General features: G+C 39.6%; 1 protein-coding gene across 2 annotated transcripts in view; it reads right to left on the bottom strand.

The window, feature by feature from the left end:
- The window catches only part of MTDH (metadherin), a 35,212-nt gene extending 14,821 nt beyond the window's left edge, over positions 1-20,391 (bottom strand). For both annotated transcript variants that reach the window (XM_041412689.1, XM_041412690.1), the window contains exons 1-8: positions 19,757-20,391; positions 13,798-13,902; positions 9,483-9,564; positions 8,892-9,071; positions 7,415-7,483; positions 4,688-4,939; positions 1,922-2,008; positions 41-139 (exon numbers count right to left, since the gene is read on the bottom strand). In XM_041412689.1, the coding sequence (XP_041268623.1) occupies positions 41-139; positions 1,922-2,008; positions 4,688-4,939; positions 7,415-7,483; positions 8,892-9,071; positions 9,483-9,564; positions 13,798-13,902; positions 19,757-20,161 (1,279 nt within the window). In that variant the 5' untranslated portion in view covers positions 20,162-20,391. The remainder of the gene's footprint in view (positions 1-40; positions 140-1,921; positions 2,009-4,687; positions 4,940-7,414; positions 7,484-8,891; positions 9,072-9,482; positions 9,565-13,797; positions 13,903-19,756) is intronic.
- Between the last annotated feature and the right edge of the window lie 1,916 nt (positions 20,392-22,307).

Genomic DNA, 22,307 nt, shown 5'->3' with positions numbered 1-22,307 from the left:
TAATTAGCATTTTGTTAATGAACATTTTAGAGGAACATACTTAACCCAGACCATTCATCATCAACAGGGGGTTGAGCATGACTTAAATCCCACTGAAAATCAGAAGTACCAGCCTGAGAAACTGATTCACTGTTGGAACCTGAAAGGGAATAAATAAAATTGTACTTGTAAGTTAACAAGCTTCCTGAAGTTTTCTTGGGGAAGGAAGTCCAATCAAAGTAGGAAAGGAAAACAAAAGGCTCAAAGAAAAATGCCATATTTTAAGGACTGCAGAAGACAGGAGAACTAGTAGGGTCTTGCATAAGGTATATTCAGAAAAACAAGGAAGCTGAAGAAGGAAGACAAAGTCATGAGAAGAACTCAAAAAGATAAGAACAGTGAGTAAGAGCAGTCTCCTCAAACTGAAAAACACAAAGAAATTTTATGGGTAATAAAATTGTTACCCCTCTATCAATAAGATCTCTTACAGGAAAAAGCTTAAAAGAAAAGATCACTAGAAAGAAACCTCATTAATTACATTTAGATCAAACAAATTATACATTACTAAGAATCCACCTCATTTAAAAAAAGGTTTCAAGAACATAAAAGCAGCAGGATGAACAACAGTAAGGCCAATACCAGTCATGATAACAGAAGGTGTTACACATCTAACATAACTGTTTTCAGAAAAATAAACAGCAAACAAAAAAATTTCACAAAAAAGTAAAACAAACAAAACCTAATTGTAAGAATTAAACAAATTAATATTTTACTGTATGATGAAACTTCTGAAATTCAGTTTGAATAGAATGTGGGTCTCTATTTTACATATACCTCTGCAAAAGATACCTCAGATGACAGAAATATGGACATGTTCTCATTTCTTTTGTGGTCATTTTGCATTACAACATTGTCGGCTAAGGTGCACCACAGAAAATTATTTCTCTTGAAGTTGAAATGGTGGTATTGTAGATGAATCTTAGCTCAGTGTGCCATCCTACTTTATTTAATAAACTGTCATAAGTTTTAGCTTAGAGACTGAACTTGGTTTCAGGTGTCTGCTTGGGATTTTTTTTAAATTAAAATTCTCTGTACAATTAAGATGCTGGACACTGAGCCTAAGTTCAACAGTTAAAAGCCTGTAAACAGCAATATGAGCAAATGTAGCCTAAGTACATAAGCACTCGGCCAGCTACTTCCGAAGGAAAACTGCCATGCCAAGCTCATGGTGAAAGCAAGCAAGAGCAAAAAACCTGACCTATGATCCCTTTATTGCATAATAGATCATTGTAGGACTTAGGTTAGTTGTTTAACACACAAGATTTATCATGAAGACAGGTTTGTACTCTGAGCACACAACCCTTCACAAAAGAAAACCCCACAGCTTCAGTATTTCTATTTGTCATACAGAGAAAAGACTCAAGACTTCAAATCCTGCCTATGGAACGTATTTTCAAAGTAGTGATTTAGTTCCTTCATGGGGAAAAACCCAATCATCAAATAACAAACCACCCCACAGACTGGGGCAAATGGGCTTTCCTAGAAAGAAATCTTCAGATCTCTAACTTGAGATATTGCAATGCTGCGAAAGCACTTATGCCCATTATTTAGAGTTAACACACAAACAAGGCGGCTAATAAAAATATCACAGAATCATAGAATTATTTGGGTTAGAACATACAAAGATCACCTCATTCCAACCCCCTGTAGTTCCAACCTTCTTACTAATATTGTGACTGATCTAGCTTTTGATTATCAATTTAATACAGTTACTTTACTGCATAATTTCAGCACAAGAAAATAGCTTTTTAAGTGTCTTCTGCCTCTTTGCGGTACTATTTTCAAAGAAATATGAGAAAATGCATATTAGTATCACTTGGCAAACTCTATTCCACTGGTGGAGTAGAAGAGAGTGGAAAAATCTTTTGAAAGGCACACATACCAGAAACTCCAGGAGTTAATCCAAATGAGGAGAAAGAAGTAGAATTCTGTTCAGAGGTATTAAGCCTTGCATCCACATTCCAAGCAGCTGTGGGAAAGGGGAGAAAAAAAAATAAAAAGAGCATCACATACTGCTGGCAATGTTGAAAATTTAGTTATTTAATTATGACTTGGATCAGAAAAACACTGGCTAGTCCAGCCATGATGGCACTTCACCTAACTGAGAATATTAATTAGTGCTGACAGAGATGTGACTTTATCAACATACAGCTTGAAACAATTTTCAAGCCTTCCAAGACCATCTTCCCTCTACAGCCTTTTCCAAATATAAGCTTCTCACAAAAGAGAAGTCAATTGTCTTTTGAGCCCCATAATATTATTCCTCCCATTACTGCTATCACTAAGTTTTGAAAAGTACATGTAGATGGAACACAGCTTGGAGTATATTTTATATATATATATGTTAAAGAAGGGAATAAAATTCAGAACAATTTTTGATGAATAGGAGATACTGCTTAAAAACAAAGACATACTAGACTGTTACATATAAGGCAGAAAAGAAGCAGAAATGGCTAGTAAAAACTACTAGTGGCTTTTATTTAGAGTTACATTTACTTAATTGGGGGAGAAGTGGCTAAAAACTGGATAGGCATTCCAGATGTTGTCCAAAAAGTAGACAGCCACTAACCTCCAATTTACTGATTCCTGTTTAATGCATCCCAGCATATTGTTTGTTTTCTTTGCTACTAGGATCTACAGCTGGCTCATGTCTACCTTGGTGCCCACCAAGACCCCTTATCCACAAAGCTGCAGTCCAGGCAGTCAATATCCAGCCAGGATTGCTTCCAACCAGATTCAGCACTTGACATTTGTCCTCACTGAACTTCTTTGGGTTCCTGTTGGCCCATTACTCCCATCAGATTTAGGTCTTTCTGGATGGGATCCCTGACCTGGACTGTTTCAACTGACTCCTGCCCCCACATTCAAGTTTGATATAATCTGGAAACTGGATGTGAATGACATGGTTGCCTCCTCCAGCTCACTTACAAAGATGATAAACAGGACAGTTCTAAGTACAGCCTTGTGACACTCTCCTTGTCCAGCCTCCAGGGAGAGTAGGACTTACTGACCATTACCTTGGGCCTGATCAGTTTTACACCTGTTCTAGTTTGTCTCTCACACCATGAGAGACAGCGTTGAAAGCATTAGTGAGGTCAGCATGAAAGTCTTTCACTGCTCTCCTTCCCGACAAAATTATTCATTTTACCAGAAGCAAATCAGCTTGGTAGACATGATGTAAAAAAACTAACAGTAACAAAACCAACAAAATGTTGGTCAGTCACTACAAAATGCCTTGTTAGAATACACAGCACAACTCATCTAGCCAGAACATACAAAAAAAGCCCTTCACTTCTACTTGGCAATGGTAAGGCTTCCAAGGGTATATAAAATCTAGCCTCAGGAACTTAATTTCAAAATATGCCAGAGAAATAAAAGAAGGCCTAGACTTCTGCAGATTATGGCTGGGGTAGGGCTGTGTTTTGGATTTGTGCTGAAAACAGGACTGGTAATACAGAGATGTTGCTGAGCAGTGCTCACACAGAGCCCAGGTCTTTCCCACTTCCTGCATCACTGGCAGCAAGGCAGCTAGAGCTGCAGTTTTCCCAACAAGAAGTAGGAAGAGACACAGCCTGGACAAGTGACCCCAACTGGCCAAAGGAATATTCCCTACCATGTGGCATTATGCTCAGTGTATAGTCGGGGGAAGAAGGAGGAAGGGAAGGACATCTGCAGTTATGGTGTTTGTCTTCACAAGTCACCATTACATGTGATGAAGCGCTGCTCTCCTAGTGTTGGCTGAACACTCACCAGCCCATGGGAAGTAGAGAATTATTTCCTTGCTTTCTTTGTATGAACAGGTTTTGCTTTCCCTATTAAACTGTCCTTATATCAACACTGGAGTTTTCCAGCTTTTCTCCTTCCAATATCTCCCATGCTGGTGAGACAGTGAGCGAGTGGCTGGATGGGGCTCAGCTGCTGGAGGCTACTTGACAAGACTGAGGTAACACTGCTGATGACAAAGGAACACTGCCTACCAGAAGACATGAGGATACTCAGACTGAACAGTGGGAAGGGCCATGTTACAGCATTTACTAATAAGTTGATGAGTATTGCCCAGAGAGAAATTAAGAAATCTCTTCTCCATTATTACTATGGACAGCACAAGAAAAAAAGGCAGAAAATTGTACTGAGTGCTAAAAAACCAGTTTCTTATGAGAAAAACAGTGTAACACTAAGTGTCACAAGAGTTAAACAATGTTTATGCCTGGGGCCTAAAAAACACCTGCCAAAACCATACACAATTGATTTATCATATTGGATCAACAGAATCCAACCTGGCTTTTAAGGCATAATTTAAAAGAAATTATGCTTCAAAATGGGTTAGTAATCATCTTCAGAATTTTATGAAAGTGATATACAACACTACATTCCTTCACAGAAAAAAATCTTTGTCAGACAAACTCAAAAACCCAGTTTAACTGTACACAGAAACAAAGATGCTAAGCCATCAGAACTTACAGTGAACAGAAATTGTTCAGTTAACATTTCACTAGACCACATCAAGATGTTTTTAATATATAAACATAAAAATATTTCAGAGACCCACTACTAAAATTTTTAAAAATTATTTAAATTATTTAAAAATTATTAAAAATAAATTTATGTAAAATTGCTTGTATGAAGCAAGTTCTTGGAAACAGCTTACCAATAGGAGTGAACAAAGAACGCTCTTTCCAGGGCCTGCCTACCAGGCTTACACCCCAGTCCTTTCCATTTCCATTAGCATCTCCAGTGTCCTGGCCCCAAGCCAATGTCTCAGTCTTCCTCTTCCCAGCTGCAGTTGAAGGAACAGATGTCCATTTCTCCTCCCCTACACCAATCTGTGAGGAGATTTTTACAGACTTCTCATTCCAGCTTCCTCCATTTACTGTGTGGCTTTCACTCAATCCCGGAGAAACTTAAATACAACAATAATAAAAGGATTATTTAAAATAACAACTGGACGAAGAATTAAAATATCACTTATATGCACATTCACTTAATAAAAACCCCCGAATGAACAACAGCTTTGCTACACAAGTGTGATACAGACAGGACTGCTGCTCTGTCTCAGCTGATTTTCCAGTTCAGATGATATGCACCATCTGTCTACTAACTTGAAGAGGGAGGAAAAAACAGCACCAACCTCACTCTCTTTGCTCATCCCTTTCCTTATAGGGCTTGAACCTGGTGTTGGTGAACTGGTGTCTCTAGATTAGAAAAAGGGTGGGGAGGATACTTTCAACACTGTCAGCTAATTTCTCTTAGAGGGTATGGGGATGACTTGTGGAAAAACCCATGCACTAAATGGAGACTATTTTCTGTTTCATAACTGCATGCAGCAGTTCTCCAAGCAGGATGTAGACAAAATTACTGAGTATTAGAAAATACTTCCCAAACACTACACAGGATTTACAAAGAGCATAGATGATATACTGACCATAGAGTCCCTCACAGTGAGAGATAGAAATCATAGTAACACTCTATTTGTAAGTAACATATTTTATGTTTCACTAAGGTAAAAGAACACAACACTGCAAGAATCTCTGTTACATGTTACCCTCATGAGAAATTACCAGCCACTGCAAGTTTAATGTGTTCTTTGAGAAGTCAGCAGTACACTGAGACAAAGATTATCATGGAATTTTTAAAATTTATGTCCCTATAAAACATAAGGGCTAGTGCATCCAGCCTCCCTTCCTATGTATCACAAACCTTTTTCAAAGTGCTTTGTATATCAAATCCCCTTTATCTTTTTACATATGCAGTGGAAAAAACGGAAGAAATGTTCTTCTACAAGCAATTAAGAAATATTTGCATATTACAAGTGTAACGCTTAAACAGTAAGCCAAACCCTTATGCACAAGTCAGTATCATGCCAACAAAAAACACAGCCCAAATATTTTATTTTTCAAATGAGCTTTTAACTCAGGCAGCATCAACATGCCCAATTCAAGCTGGCCTCACTGACATAGAATTAATTAGGTGAGATATGCCTACATTTTCTCAGAAAAATCAATCCCAAACACAGACATCTGCAAGGTCACCACTGCTGTACAAAAACCACTGCCCTTTCTCTACAGCACTAGCATTGCTCCTGTCAGTCAATGTCCTCCTAGTGTAATATGAAGTCTTAGGGAAAGGCAACAAAAGAATACTGAAGAGACAGAAACCAAACTGCAGCTGCTAGAAAAACCTTTTTGCAACTTTGCAAAAAGGCAGCTGAGGTCCTGAAGCAGGAGCTTGATTATTCTCTGTATATTATACTACTCTCTTGTCAAAAACTTTAACTTCTAAATGACCAGCCAGTTCTCGCTAAATCAAAAACTGAAGATTGAAAAGGATCTCTCAAAGTCACCTAGTCCCACCTTTTGTTCAATGCACAGCTAACTTCAAAATTATACTACATTACTGAAGTTCTGGAAACCATAAAGACTGATTGTCCAGAGATGCTTTGAACTCTGTCATGAAAAGCTTTTTTCCTCATGACCTTCCCCTTACTGAAACTTGATTATTTTCTCCTGTCCTCCCATTAGGCATCTCTGAAGAATACAGCACCCTCCTTCTGTGCCACGGTACAGGAAATTTGTGTGTGAAGTAAAGCTTTCAAAAACAAGCAGAAAGGAATTCACTTTCTGGATCTGTGTGCTTTTAATAACTCATTTGTTGACTTGCTTATTTATACTAGTTATTTTTGATTAAAGCAACACAGCTAATGTTGGCTATATGTAAGTAACAATCATCTTGATTTCATTATGTCAAACTAATTCACTTCAAGTATTATTATAGCAGTATCTGTTATTAGAAAACTGTTAAGATTTACTAGTCAAATATTTTAAGTTTTGTGTATGACATATGTCAAGTATATTCTTTTTATAAACATGTATTTACATGTAACAACTTTCAAAACTAATGTATTTATGCATCTCAAAGGAGAACGTAAAGAACTGAGTAACTTATATATTCAACCTGATACAAGTGTAAACAATAATCAGGACTTGTGAGCTCTCTGCAGTTATCTCTACCAGGGTTTCTCTAAGAAAATAATTCATCAACACAAATAAGTGAGTAAGTCTGAAAAGTTAGCATAAAAAAATTTTCAGCAGAGCTTAAAAATAAATGTTACTGTTCTGTACATAAAGATTTTTATAATAGGTAATCTACGAGAAAATTTAAAATACTGAATTGTATTTCTACACATAACAGAGACTGTTTTCAATTTCTTAAGAAATAACTGCAACTTAGAAGTATAATATTTGCATAGCCAAAAGAGCCAGATGTACAGTAAATTTGCACGTCAGTAACTCAAAATCCTGCACCGACAGCTGCTGTTTTCACTTCTGTAAAATACTTCTCTAGTTACTTAGGATGCTCAATAATAAAAACTTTTTACCTTGTGGAACTGATGACTCCCCCTTTGCAGGTTTAGAACTGTTAATCTGTGCATTCAAAAGTGCATCACCTGATTAAGAAGAGGAAAAAAAGCTAGATGAAGCTTTTTTATACAGCAACACCTGTAAGACAATCTTCTAACAATCCATTACTAATATTTTAAGAAAATAATATATTAGTACCTCACAGTAAGTTAAGACACTTCCAGAAAACTTAAGGATAAAATTAAAATGCTATATTTTTTATTATTTGTGTTTATGTTGCAGATAGAATGCTCTCAAAGTGACTTAGGACCCATGTACCAAATAACTGCAGATTTCAAAGAACTTAAACTACTTTCCCAATGAACAAAGAGCATAAATCTAAAACACAGGTTGTTATTTACAAGCAAAGAGTGGCTCTAAGTATTTCAGACCTGTAACTATTTCTAACTTCTACCTCACCATGAAAACACTAGATACAGCTAAATTCTTTTTGCATTAGTCTTGTACAAGGTGATACATAAGATACAAAAAAGTATGATATACAAAGGATTCTCACTGGAGAGGTTACAGTAGTTAAGGTGAGCAACAGTGCATAAAGACAGTTGGAATTACCATTTCTTGGAGTCCTGTGTAAATGGACTGAAAAAAAAGGCAGGAAACAACTGATGTAGTCCTCAGGGCAAGAATTATGCACACAGTCAAGGTGCAAATGAATGTCAATGAAACAGGAGGGTGAGGTATACAAATTTCGATAAATTGTTTCAAGGTACCAGGCTCAATCTTTTTGTCACTTTGTTTGCTAGAACATTAAGTTTCATTTAAGTAAAGCAGCTGTTTCTCAGTTTTACCCAAATAGGAATTCCTGTGCCTACACATGCTTTAAACCAGCCCATGCAATCTTTTGTTTCTGTGAAGTCAGCAGCAGCACCTATTGAATCCTCAGCTACAGTAATTGACTAGTAAATCTCAACCACACGTGCCTTACCATTATGAACAGCTTTAGTACAGGATACTACTAAATCTATGTTGGAAAAAAATACCTACGTGTTAAGCAGTGAATGATATTTTAAGAGAACTTCAGAGGCATAACCTTCCCACAAGGAAGCACTCAAAAAATTAAGGAGTTGGTGCTGCCTGCAGCAGTGCTGAGGATGCCTTTGAAGCGTCTGAAAACAAAGGGCACAGTCACAGAGCACAAGTGAAGGAACAGGGACTGGCCTATGCAGCTGTGCAGCAACCAACAGCGCACCACTGTGGGAGGAGGCCAGTGCCTTAGCCACTTGCTCCAAAACACTCTTGAGTTTCCCCAAAAATAAGGCTACAAAAAAGGGAGTCTTGCACAATGAGAAAGTACTTTTACACAGCTTGAAATAATTTCTTCAAGAGTTTCACTGCCAAATATACCTAACATACATCCAAAACAGAGTTACTATTTAAGCTTTCAAGTAAAGTTATCTTTCTAGGACACATTCACAGACCTAACAAGCATCATACCTTTATTTTTTCTGAGACCAACTGGAAGTGATGGTGTAGGCATCAGCTGTTCAATGGATACAGTAACCGTGTTTTCTACGCCCTGGAGATTCGATTCTCCTGAGCCACCATCGTTCAGCACCTTGTCTCGCTTACGCTGCTGACGCTTCTCTCTGTTACTGATTTTTGTTTCCCAAGCTCCTAAAACATCACCCAAAGGAAAACATCACTAAGTCAGAGAGGAAGAAAAGATTTCTAGCTTGTACCATATCAAACAGAAGTCTGAGGGCAGTTTAACCAGTCAGCTTCAACATTAGATTGAAAACGACAAATGGCCAAAGGTAAGTTTTTCTGTGATAATACTTGGCTTCACAGAGCAAAACACGAATAGCATGAACACATCAGTATCCACTTTCTCAGTTTTTAAAAGAGGACTTTAAAAAATCAGTTGAAGTTACTAAATACTGTTGTTTCAAAGATCATATTTCCATACACAACACGTGACTATGGAGTTATGAGTTTCTTATGTTTCTTTGTGAACCAAACATCAGTAAATCTTTAACAGCACTTAAGCCATAATGTTTGCGTTTTGTGCATGTTTGTGTTCAGTACCTTCATCAACTTCCTTTCCATCCAGACGAGAGGTATCCTGAACTGTTTTGGAATCTCCCTTTGATTTCTTTTTTTTCTTTGACTAGAATAAAAATAAAACACGTTCTTAATGATTACTTACTGATCACTTGGCATAGTGATTCAGAACTCCCTCCCCCACTAAAATACAGGAATAAATTTAAAACAGATTCTCCTGAACAACCTTCTGTGAAAGACTTACGCAGCACAGAATTGGCAGGTGAGGGGAACATTACTTATACTACAGCGTAGAAAGCAGGTAGAAGCAGCTATGCTGGCAGCATCACAGTCACAGAGGAGTAATGAGCTGTTTAGCAGGCAGATGCCACTCTGCCAAAATTTGTTTTATGCAGAAGTATAAAGTTACACATGGAGAAATAAATAATGCCAGTGACTCCTTAAAAAAAAGAAATCCAGCTTGGAAATTACTTCAAAACACAAGCTGTGATTAGAGCCCATATATTCCAAACTTTTTTTTTCCCCCTCAAGGTTTCATCATTATGGCTTCTTGAATGTAAGAGCTAAGCTAAACAAATAGGAACAGACATGACTGCTGCAGACTATTTGCAGACAAAACTGCAAATAGTTTTGGTGCAACCAGGTAACTATATAGAGTGTTGAAAAGATAGTATTGAGAAAAAAACCCCAAGATATTGGAAGAAAATATATTGCAGAAAGCCTTGGAGCAAATTGGCTTGACTACCTTCTTAGAAAGAAAACACAGTACTGAAAAGCTTTACAACCTAGTGAAGAAAGGTATAAAACCTATCAGATAAACATGAATGAAAAACAACAAGACTTTAAAAAGAAATATGGTTATCCACTCAAATGTTATAAGGGGAACTATTCACTTATTCACTGTCTCTGAAATATTCTATGAATGCTGGATGTCTTTCTGGCTTACATCTGCCAGAGTCAGACTAGTAATTGCCAGCTGTATACCTGAGTTCCCACGATTTGGTTTTCTAGTCTTAAATATCCAAGAAGTGTCTAACAATCTCTCTAGAATTCAGAACTGGTAACACCTAAATTATTACTACATCTGCTGCAGATATGCTATGGGCCCCCACAATGTCATTCAGTTCATATGCCTTAGAGTTACCATGTCCCCAGAGTAATCTGTAGCTTCAATACAGGTACTGAGAGCAGTACAGCTTGTTAGTGCAGCAGAGATGATAAAAAATGCACTGCTTATATGCAATGCTGCATCACCACACCTACAACATCTAGGGAACTGATTTGAACAGTTAGCTCATGGTTTAATGTACATGGACACCCAAACTACAGATGCACCCAAATGGAATTCTCATTTGCTCAGCAGACTACCTTTGCCCACACACAGCTAACTAACTTCTGAAAAGCCTTCAAAAGAGAAGGGCTGGTTTCAAAAGCAGCCTGAGAAGAATTGGTTCTAAAAATATGAACAAGTCAAATTATTTGCTAGGGCAACTTCTAATGAAAGAATTAAAAAGGAAAGTGAGAATTAGCATTAAAATTAGTTATAAATTGCCTCTTCAAGCTCAAACAGAGAAAGATTACAAACAGAATAAGTTTGTACCTTTGTCTCCCATTTGCAGCTACACTGAGACTGGAACTTGAGATCCTAAAGTTTCTATCCACAAAGCCATAACTACCCAACTGTCCTTTGGCACTAAGAGAAGACCTGAAATTACTTCAGAAATCTCTCAGACAACAGTTCAAGACAACTACTCTTCCAAATTATAACTTCAGTTTCCTTAAATAACTAGCTCCTATGGAAGTATTGCCATCAAATTTTATACTTTTCAGGAAAACATCGAAGTTTAACAGCTGAAAAAGAAGTTTGTGATTAACAAACACTGTTTTTAAAAAAATCAAGAATGTAAATCTTGAAAACACGTTTACTTTCCTAAACTGCGTTACCCTGTTCTGAAAAACCAGATTCATCCTTTTTTATCCAATTAACCCACCACCTGCTAAACTTTGTACTGTACCAGTTGCTATCTCATATCAAACTGATGGAAACAGCAAGAGATGCTGAAGCCAGAGCAAGCCAGCCGGTCATTCTGCAGAAGTCTATGCATTCAGAGTGTCACCTTCTGCAACACACAAAGATGCCAGTGTTGGCTCTGCCAACAGCCAAAGAGCACATGAGGAATACTGCAGGCCTGCCAAATTTTTTTAAGTCTTTAGGATGCATTGTGCCCCATGCAAGAACAATAGAAAAATAAACCTTTCTTCTTGATCCCTAGCTGAGTAATCATTTCTAGTATTCAAGACAAAGCAGTTATGTGCTTGCAAACAGAATGGATGATGACATTTTAACTTCCCACGATCTCATCCACAGAGTCATGTCTTAGGGAACAGTCCCTTACACTAAACACTAAAAAAACCCTGTCCTGCACTGTGGCAAGTCACTAATTGCAGAGTAATAAACCTTGTGAACAGCCAGAGCCCAAAGCTTCCCCTCCCACAAAGCAGAAAAACACACATGACATTCACAACCCTGAAGCAGCCAAGAAATACAGAAACACAAAGGATGTGTGATTTTCACTGAACACACATACTGAAGCACAAAAAAATAACTATGCCCTTCAGGCCATAGGTTACATGCATTCATTTATGTACACACATGCACATACAACTTCAATCACAGCCATTGTCTTACACCATCCATCCCAAAGATGGTACACAAAGGCACTTACACAGGACCCCCTACAACCTCAGCAGGTTTGTAATGTTACAAATGTTATACATGCCCTGAGAAGCCTTATCTAATAATCAGAAGCCTGTACAGTTACCTGTAGTTCAAAGCAAGTACTTAAGCATGCTTTTAATTGAAGGGTAACAATTTACTCCTTACCCAATCATTTTTTGCCCAGGATCCCCCAAAGTGATATGAAACGACAATTTGACTAATCATTCACATCTATTTAGTGGTATTTATTTCTGAGAGCTGCAGTTTCAGCTTCACATTTTAAAATTCAGGTCACTATGTTTGCAATTTTAACGTGAAGTTGAGGATTTAAACACCTAATCTACTTGAAAACCTGCAAACAGAGTTATTCATTCAGGTTCAAACTGTGCTATGTTCTTGGGGAAAAAAAACAGCAAAGTCAATCTGATATGCAAAGCATGGAGAAGAGGAAGAGCCACATATCATGGAACTTTAAGGCAAACCTATTTCACAGAAAAGTTACTCAATTTGCCAATTGCAAAAACATTTAAAAGTCCTACAGCAAACTAAAAGGATAGAGTCTTTTAGCCAAAACATTAAACACAAAAGAAGTTACTGGAGGGTAAGCAAGTGTATTTGTTAAGAGCTTGGATTGGAAGGGACCTTAAAGATCATCTAGTTCCAACCCCAGCCATGGGCAGGGACACCTTTCCCTAGACCAGGTTGCTCAAAGCCCTGTCCAGCCTGGCCTTGAACACTTCCAGGGATGGGGCATCCACAACCTCCCTGGGCAACTTGTTCCAGTGTATCACCACCCTCACAGCAAAGTTTATACACAACCTTTTATTTTTCCTCATTATAGCTACGATAAAAGCATTTTATTAAAGAAAAGTCAGAAAACAATGACAGTAGGTAAACTTTATGCACAGTGTTAGCAAAAGAACCAAGGAAAAAGAATTATCAAAGGCCCAAGCATATCCATGCTGCCCATAAAGGACAGCATATATAATAAAAAAAGATGATTAGTCTTCACAGTTCAAAAAATAACACTGCCAGTAGTAAGGTTACCTTTTAGATTAGACATTGCAGATAGATGTTTTAAAAGACATTTTTTAATGTAGCTGTTTAATTTGCATAACAAAAAAACCCACACCAGACTTCAAAGCTCACATTTATCATCAAAAATCAACAATTCCAATTACTAATGGATACATCTGGCAAAAGAAATAAGCAGGCACATGGTCTAAATCCTTTGAATAGTAGGTCCCCAATTGGTGGACCATTTACAAGGCACGTAACAATACTATCATTATACTGCATCCCCATGAAGCCATCAAGATGAAACAAACTTTATTTCTGTAGGCTTAACACTGTCACATGATGAACAGAGATATCAGTGTTTAGTGGGGAGCTGGGAGTGGGGTTTCCTTGACAAACATTCTGTGATAAGGCATGTCTCAGAAGTTAAGAAAATACTACTTTAGCTCTTTTCAACTCCAAATTAGATTAGTACTCTTCACAATAAGAAATCTGCCTCTTCATTCATATAAGTAACAGGATTTTAAACCAAAACCAGAATTACTAGATACTAAAATATTATAAATCAAACTTTAACATTTTTGCTTTGTAGCCATAACTAACCTTTTCATTCTTCTTTTCTGTGTCCACAGGCTGCTTTATATTGTCTTTATGGACAGTTTGTATTACTTCATCTTCAGATACCTCAAGGAAAGACCGTCCATTAGGCTGTGGAAACAATGAGCATAAATAATAAAAAAATCAGAGAAAGATGAAGCAAAGCTCAAATTACACAATTACTGAAATGCAACTGTTGATGGAAAAATGCTTGTAAGATTATTGAATAGAGCAGATGAAATTGTGGATTGTTATTCAAAGGATCTACTGCAATTCTGTATTTACCAAACACAGAAATCAGAAAGGAAAGCGAACAGGTCTTCTAATTTCATCTCACTCCTATTCAATCCAGGAATTTCAAAACAAAAGGTAAATTTCGGAAATTTACCAGCTTTTAAAATTACCTATAGGTGTTCTGAAAACTGATTCAGAACAGCTACAGTTGTACATGGCATAAATTATCTAATTAAATTAACACAATTACCACTTTGTAGCAGTTCAGCAAGAGGACTAATTTTTAAAAATAATTTTTACATTGACCAAACACCTGCAAGTTCTCTCTATGCATCTCCCTCCCAGCTCACTTCCTTCAGAAGTTAAACTTCACAGTAGAACAGGAATTAGAAATCAAACATGAAGCATGACTAAGCGAGGTAGCCCATTGTTCTTTTCAGACGGACTTGATTACAGGTGTTACATTAGTCTACCATTTCCCCCTCACACAATTAAGGAAAGAAAATTAACATATCTTATTCAACATATAAAGTCAGAACTCTGGACAATCACTAAATGAGTCTTTACATTACTTTTGACAGCAAAGCCTACACATTCACCATACAGAAATGTAGTAATTTAGAAATCATTTACTTCTAACAAATGGCTATGACTGAAGTTACTCTGCTTAACTGCAAAAGAGATGAAAATATTTTACTACAGTCAGCCATTAATTTCATTGCATGGAAAACAATTGTTAAGAATAGTAATTGACAGAGTCCACACAAATATCACTGGTTCATGTTCAGAATGACTCAGACAAATGAATGACTGAAAACTAAATAAGCATAAATAGTTACTTCAGAGCTGCTTTAATTCCTGCAATTCTTTCAAAATAAATTTCAAGCTCAATTACCTTTAGTTATTTTTTTTGCTATTAAAAACCCAAAAGCTATTATAACTCTGCATCACACAAAACTAATTGTTTTCAAGTAGAACAAAAGCCGTATCACAACTTAGTGTGGCCTACTCCTTCAAATATTAGATCTGATCCTCAGTTTAACTGTTACAGGCATTTAAGTCTTGCCACATTGTATTATGCTTACAAACCACCCTTGGCATGATTTCACTAGTGCATAACATAGTATTGCTTACTGTAGTTAGCAAGCATGCCAACTTCTTCAAAGTAACTATAAATAGAAATTGAAAGATCAGGTCACCTAACCCCTCTTCTCCTTCAACAACCAGCTTTAAACTAGACTTGTCGTATCTAATATGCAGTACATTTCCCTCAACATTCTGAAAACAAAGTAAATTTTACAAGTCTGGTCTAGGAACTCTCTCTGAAAGTTCTTCCCAACAAAGTCCACCTTATTGGTATATTCCACACGGATACCAAAGAACTGGTACTTAATCTTGAAAATAACTCATTGCCAAAACTCAGTTCTTGTGCCTCTCTATTTTCTCCACGGACTCTTTAGAATTAAAGTTAGACAACACGTTTGATGCATCTAGTATTGGATGTGTAACAAAAAAGTTTACAGCCAACTAACTTTTTAAATTCTGTACCCTGCTTCTTAGCTATTACATATATACCTTAAAGTGAAAACTACTTTCTTAATCCCTCCCAACTATTCAATAAATAGAAGTTTTAATCTTTAATTTAAAAAAAAACCAAACTTTTTCAACTTTTGCTCTCAACTAATAAACTAATTCATATCCATTAAAAACCCTCTGGAAAAATTCACCCACATGACTTCTCAAAATGCTGTCTGATCATCTGATCATGTAAACAACAACCTTTAGAAATATGTTAGAAAACTTGGACTTCGATACATTCGGGAGAAATACATCCCTTAATTGTAATACCCGCCTTTTCTGTGGAAGTGTTCCACATTTATTTTCTGTCCACAGATGAATCACAGAATTGTAACCAAAATCCATGTGACCATTTTTGGATATACCAAAGAAAGCACCAGAAGCAAGAAGGAAGAAAGTTTTTCTGCAGTATTCAGAAATGTTTCATTTTAAAAAGATAACCGTAGCCCAAAGTTTAAAACTCTATGGGTAATAAAGTAAACATCCACTGACAAAATTAATTAACTCAAAATTGTGCAATTTATTATTTGCCATCTTTTCTACCCTCATCTTAAAGCTGCCAGGCAAGCTGCAACAAGGCAGAAGTCATGCTGTCAGTAACAGTATTGATTATTGAATGCTTTTCTTGCCTGAGGACCTTAAAATTCCAATACTTAAATAAACCTTTTCCCACACACATTCATAGGAGGACGTTACTACATACCAAATGTAAAAAAGGTTTTGCTTAGACTGTCAAAACAAAAAGTACTCTTTAAACATGGTAGTGCAAAGGATAACTCAGTTTCATGCTTCAAACAGTATTAATGAAATTGCTATCACCTCAATCTTACAATGCTGTATTAGCCAAAGTCCTCAGTCACATATTATAAAGATACCTCTTAGAATATCTTGGGCAAGGAAAGAATCTGTTTGCCAATGTTTTCTGCAAGCTTCTCTTCTGTGAGGCCCGAAGAATCCTACAGCCCTATGTTTGCCATTTGACCACTAATACACACACAAACCAGCCCACGAGTATCAGCTGAAAGTATAAAGTCTTTACACAATCTAAGTGCACATAAGCAATAAACAGCCACAGCCCAGAAAGTTCTTTCAAGCAGACCAAATATGAAACTTCCGCAAATGAATGCAAATACTTTTACTAGAATGTGTAGCATTTATTCTTCAGGTGCATGACAAACAATAGGAAGTACAAAGTCAATTTGGTATTTTCCACATCTACAAATAGATGGTGTGAATGGCTTCCCAAAGTGGTAGCAGAGCACAGAAGATGGCTACTGTCAAGTTTCTGTGGTGTTTGGCACATTGCACAGAAACCATGTAAGAACAGCTTCACCTTTTTCTGCTGAAGTAGGAGAGAGAGGCACAGTAATTATTCAGAAGGGAAGGAATCAAAATTAAATATTAAGTTTTAGGGACAGAAAAAAAAATTCTTAATGAGGCCAAAGACCTCTGCCTCTTGCAGGAGTTAAAGTAAAAATGAAAAAAGAAAAAAGCAGCTTCAGGTTTGCTGCACAGAATCTGATGTAAAGACACCATGATACCTTGCTCCAAGCAGCCTGAAAGCCAGAACTGGCTCTGTAAACTTTAATGTTAATGAATGCTAAACAGTTTCAGCTCCATTTTTTTCTCTCTATTAACAGCAAGTAAATAAACAGAATCTCACAGATACTACTGCATTCAGTCAACGCAGTGTTATTCAAAGAAACCCATTTAACTAAGATCATGAGGTAAGTTGTACCCTACTTACTTACAGGTACTGAATAAAGCCACATGCAAGGAAAAAAGCAATTGATACTTTTCCTCAGAAAAGCTGCAGTGAAAAACACTTCTGATCCTGACTGATGAGTGCTACACATCACCTGCCATACAGAGAACTCAGGAATTCTGTATTAAAGTAACCCTACAGCTTTTAATTAGACATCTGTAGTGTGTTCTTAAAGCCACAGAACAGTTGCTCTAAGCTTTCTGAAACTCCTGCAATGGAAATCTAGACCCTGGCACAGCAAGCCCTGTAGTAAATCTACTGGTAATAGGCTTACTCTTTTCCCCTCCCAGCCCTCAGTATTAGCATCACAGCACACAAACCACACGATGAAAATCACCAGGCAGCAATCTGTAAGAATTTCTGTTGCATCTTTAAGTCTCCAATGTTATTTTGAGAATTTTTCACACGTAAGTCAGAAAACACTGGGACATGCGAATATTGGTATCTTCAAACTTCTCTTGGAAAATGAGCACAAGACAGACCTATTAAACTTTGTCACTGGTATAAACTTATTTGCACCTACAGTTAATGATTCAGTTTGTGCATTTCCTTTTGGAAGAAGGTAGGCTTTTTCCCATCTCACAATGGAAATAATGAATATAAAGTACTATAAAAATAACTTTTAAAATCTTAATGATACAGAATGACTTAAAAACTACTTTGCTCTTTTGATTACAAGAAGATTTGCTTCTACATTGCCTTAACTTTATTCTACGCCTATGTAAACCAAGCTCAATAGAGTACAATTATTCACATTCATGAAAAATGTCAGCTATTTTTTATACAAAATTACTGAAGTTTCTTTTTATGAAGCTGTATAGTACAAAGCATTGTCAAGTCAAGACTGATATCTACCTATTCAGTCAATCTTCTGTGGAGGCATTTTTTAATGTCTTCGGCAATGACTTGCAAGAGTTTATGATTTGTTTTCATACTGGAGTTTCAACTAAATAAACAAAGCAAAATCGATTTAATTTCTAGGATTAGTCTTTGTTGTCAAGAAAGCATAACACTTTTTGACACTGAACTATTCGACACTGAAGTATCTGCCTCTCAAGATGGCAAAAACATTACATCTTTGGCATGCCTTCTCCAAAATGGAGAACCTAGCTACACTGGAAAGATTCTGAATCATGTTTCCTCTTCTTGGTGCTCAGCATTCAGTCTCTTACAACTTCCAGAAACAACTTCAGTAGTTCACTGTTCAGAGACAGGTTGGTAGCATACACAGACTTTTTTTCTGTTTAAGATATTCTAGCCTTACACTCTCATGAAAAAGTTTCCCAAACTTCTCAAATCTTAATGCTGCCACAGACTCAAATGAAGATACAAACCCATTGTCTCTCCTTTCTCTCATCATTAGGGAAACAATTCAGATTTTATAGAGCAAGATATAATTATACGACACAGTTGTAATAGGCAGGGGACATCTGTTACACTTTCATTCCTATAATCCATTTGGACATAAATAGGATTACAAACATCCTAACAATATAAAAGCTATAGAAGCAATCCCTTCAAGCCCCAAAACTGTGACAACTGTAAGCTTTAAAAGGACAGTTGACAATTTCTCCATTCTACTAATTTTCTCTCAAGTGGACGCATACTGTCAAAGGTGGAAGGTTCCCACACTACATATTGAGGATTTAAAACAATATAAATCACAGGAATGATCTCTTTTTAAGGGGCTGCTAAGACACAGATTTCCTTATTAAAGGAGATGATCCTTACTGTAATAACTAAATCAGACACACTCCTACTGAGGCACACTCACAGCAACACTGACACTAACATGTTCCATTGAAAATGCAAAGCAAAACGCTTACTCAAGTTTGAATCATCACAGCATTTATAGGGCTTAGAATGCTACTTCCAATAGTCTTTAGCTGACTAGACTACAACTCCTGCTTGAAATTCTAAGCCACGCTAAGGTCTCCACTGCTGGTTGGTAACCCTATTATTCAGTGAATAATAACAGTAATAGCAGATTTCATATGATTTTTGTTTACAATAAAATGCATCCAAAAAGCCAGCCTTTTCCTCACCACCCAGGGCTATTAACGTGTAGTTTACTTGTGGCAGCGCCGCCCCTCCAGGTTTTCAAAATAACCCAGACGACGTGAGACGGCTCCAGAGCAATCAGGACCCCCACACCCTTCCTTTCACAGGCAAGTATCTCACGGCCGCTCGGGAAGAGCTCTATGGCACCCAGATCCTTCCCATCGCGACAGGGCCTGGGCAGCAGCAGCCGGGCCGGGGGCCGCTCGCCAGACGCGACGCCCTCGCCTTCCCACTGGGACCCGGCCGGGTGCCACAGCCCGCCCGGTCCCGCCGCTGTCAGTTCGCCTTCCAGCCGCGCTGCCCTCCCGGCCCTCACACCCCTCTTACCCGCGCCGCTTTCTCCGGCAGCTTCTTCCTGTTTCGCTTCTTCTGCTCGTCGCCTTTGAGGTTCAGCTGCCCGGGGCCCGGGCCGGCCGACTTGCCCTGGCCCCCGCCGGCCGTCAGGCCCGCGCCGACCGCCTCGTCACCCTTCCTCACGGCCGCGCTCCGCGCCGGCTTCTTGCGGAGGCCGCCCCCGCAGGCCGCGGCCAGCAGCAGCCCCAGCAACACGAACCCCAGCGCGGCCGGGACCGCCAGGGCGAGCCAGGTGGGCAGCGCCTGCGGGTCGAGGCCCAGTTCGAGGCCCAGTTCGGCACGCAGCAGCCCCAGCCCGCCCGACAAGGCGTCCCGCACCCGGGCCGCCGCCTCCTCAGCCCACCGGGCCGCCGCCTCCTGCGAGCTTCCCGCAGCCATCGCGGTCCCCGGCCTCGCAGAGGCCCGAACCGAGCGGGGCGGCGAGGGCGCGCTCAGGACGAGCGCATCGCGGCCTCGGGAGAGCCGCGCCGGCCCGACCGAACCGGAGGCACCGGGGGTGGGGGTAGGACGAGGCGGGGCGGGACGGGAGCGGAGCCTCCGCTGGACGCGGCAGCCTCAGCCTCGGGGCCGCCCGGGTCTCCTCCTCTTCCTCCTCCCCGCCCTCCGCCTCCCGCCGCCTCCGCCTCCCTGGCGCGCCCGGCCCGGCCCGGCCCGGCCCAGCCAAGGGCGGTGCCCGCGGGGAAGGCTGCAGTCTCGACGTGGCAGGCAGCGAACGGAGCGGGAGCCGCGGGAGCGGCCGAAACCGAGGGGTTGGAATCTGTGGTCATCAAATCCAACCTATGAGTGAACACCTTCCTGTCAACTAGACCTTGAGCACTGAGTGCCACGTCCAGTCTTTTCTTAGACACCTTCAGGGGTGGGCAGCCCATTCCAGTGTCTGACCACCCTTTCTGTGAAGAAATTCCTCCTAATCTCCAAAGTGAAGCTCCCCCGGTGCAGCTTGAAGTGATGTCCTCTCATCCTGTCACTGGTTTCCTAGAAGGGCCCACCCCAACCTGGCTACACCGTCCTTAAAGGTGGTTGTAGAGAGCGATAAAGTGATCCCTGAGCCTCATTTTTTTCCGAGCTAAACACCCCCAGTTCCCTCATCCTCTCCTCGCAGGACTTGTGCTCCAGCCCCTTCACCAGCTCCATTGCTTTTCTCTGGACATGCTCGAGCAGCTCAATGTCCTTGTAGTGAGAGGCCCATTGCTGAGCACAGGATTTGAGGTGCAGCCTCACCAGTGCTGACTGCAGGGTCCCACTTTCGTGGTCCCACTGACCAAGCTATTTCTGATACAGGTCAGGATGCCATCAGCTTCTTGGCCACCTGGGCACACATTGGCTCATGTTCAGTTGCTGTCAGCCAGCACTCCCAGCTCCTTTTCCCCTGGGCAGCTTTCCAGACACTGTGCCCTAAGCGTGTGGCACAGGATTGCTGTGACCCAAGTGCAGGACCCAGCACTCAGTCTCATTGAACCTCTTAAAATTGACCTTGGCCCATCGATCCGGCCTGTCCAGATCCCTCTGCAGAGCCTTCCTGCCCTCCACGGCCCATCGATCCAGCCTGTCCAGATCCCTCTGCAGAGCCTTCCTGCCCTCCAGCAGATCAACACTCGCACACAACTTGGTGTCAGCTGTAAACTTGCTGAGGGTCAACTTGATCCCCTGGTCGAGGTCATTGATAAAGATGTTAAACAGAGCTGGACCCAGTACTGATCCCTGTCACTAGTGACCACTGATCACTGCCACTAGTGGCCAGCTGCCAACTACATTAGTTCCATTCACCACCACTCTCTGGGCCTGACATCGAGTCAGTATTTCATCCAGCAAACAGTGCACTCACTCAAATCGTCAGCAGCTAGGAGAGTGCTGCTGGAGACAGTGCCAAAGGCTTTACTAGAGTCCAGGTAGGCAACATCCACAGCCTTTCCTTCCCTCATCCACTAAGTGGGTCACCTTGTCATAGATGGACATCAGTTAGTCAAGGATGCTTTAGCATGGACTGTTTTCATTTTTCAGAAAATATTAACTGTTGTTGTTGCAACTGGTTGCACATTTGAGCCACCCTAACATCCCAAATAATGTATTCTGTAAGTATTTTAAGAAGTTTAGGATGTTGCACTATATAGATAGAGGTGACAGAATATGTAGTTATAGTTTTAAATACATCAGTCAAAGAAATATGCCTAACAAATTTGAAGGCATCATTCAACTCCAGTGAATGTTTTGTGTTTTATATATATAGATATATGTATAAGTGTATATATATATATATGTATGTATGTATGTATACATACTTATACATATACATATACCTATACAGAGAGAGAGATTAAACCGAGGCCATAGAACAGAAAATACTGTCCATTTTAAAGAAAGCACCCCAAGAACCTGGTGGGGCTGAATGCCACAATCTAAGCGATTGACACGATAGTTTTCACTGCGGCGCCGGGGCACCACCAAGTGGCAACATCGTGAAGAGCCGAGCTCTCGTCGGAAAAACATTTCTGTCTTAATAAAGGACAAAGGGAGCGGTTCCGCA

The sequence above is a fragment of the Onychostruthus taczanowskii genome, unplaced genomic scaffold (assembly GCF_017590055.1).
Source record: "Onychostruthus taczanowskii isolate IOZ18803 unplaced genomic scaffold, ASM1759005v1 scaffold4, whole genome shotgun sequence".
NCBI classification, from domain to species: Eukaryota; Metazoa; Chordata; class Aves; order Passeriformes; family Passeridae; genus Onychostruthus; species Onychostruthus taczanowskii.
Note: the sequence above shows the minus strand (reverse complement) of the source record. Positions and strands in the feature narration are given on the sequence as shown.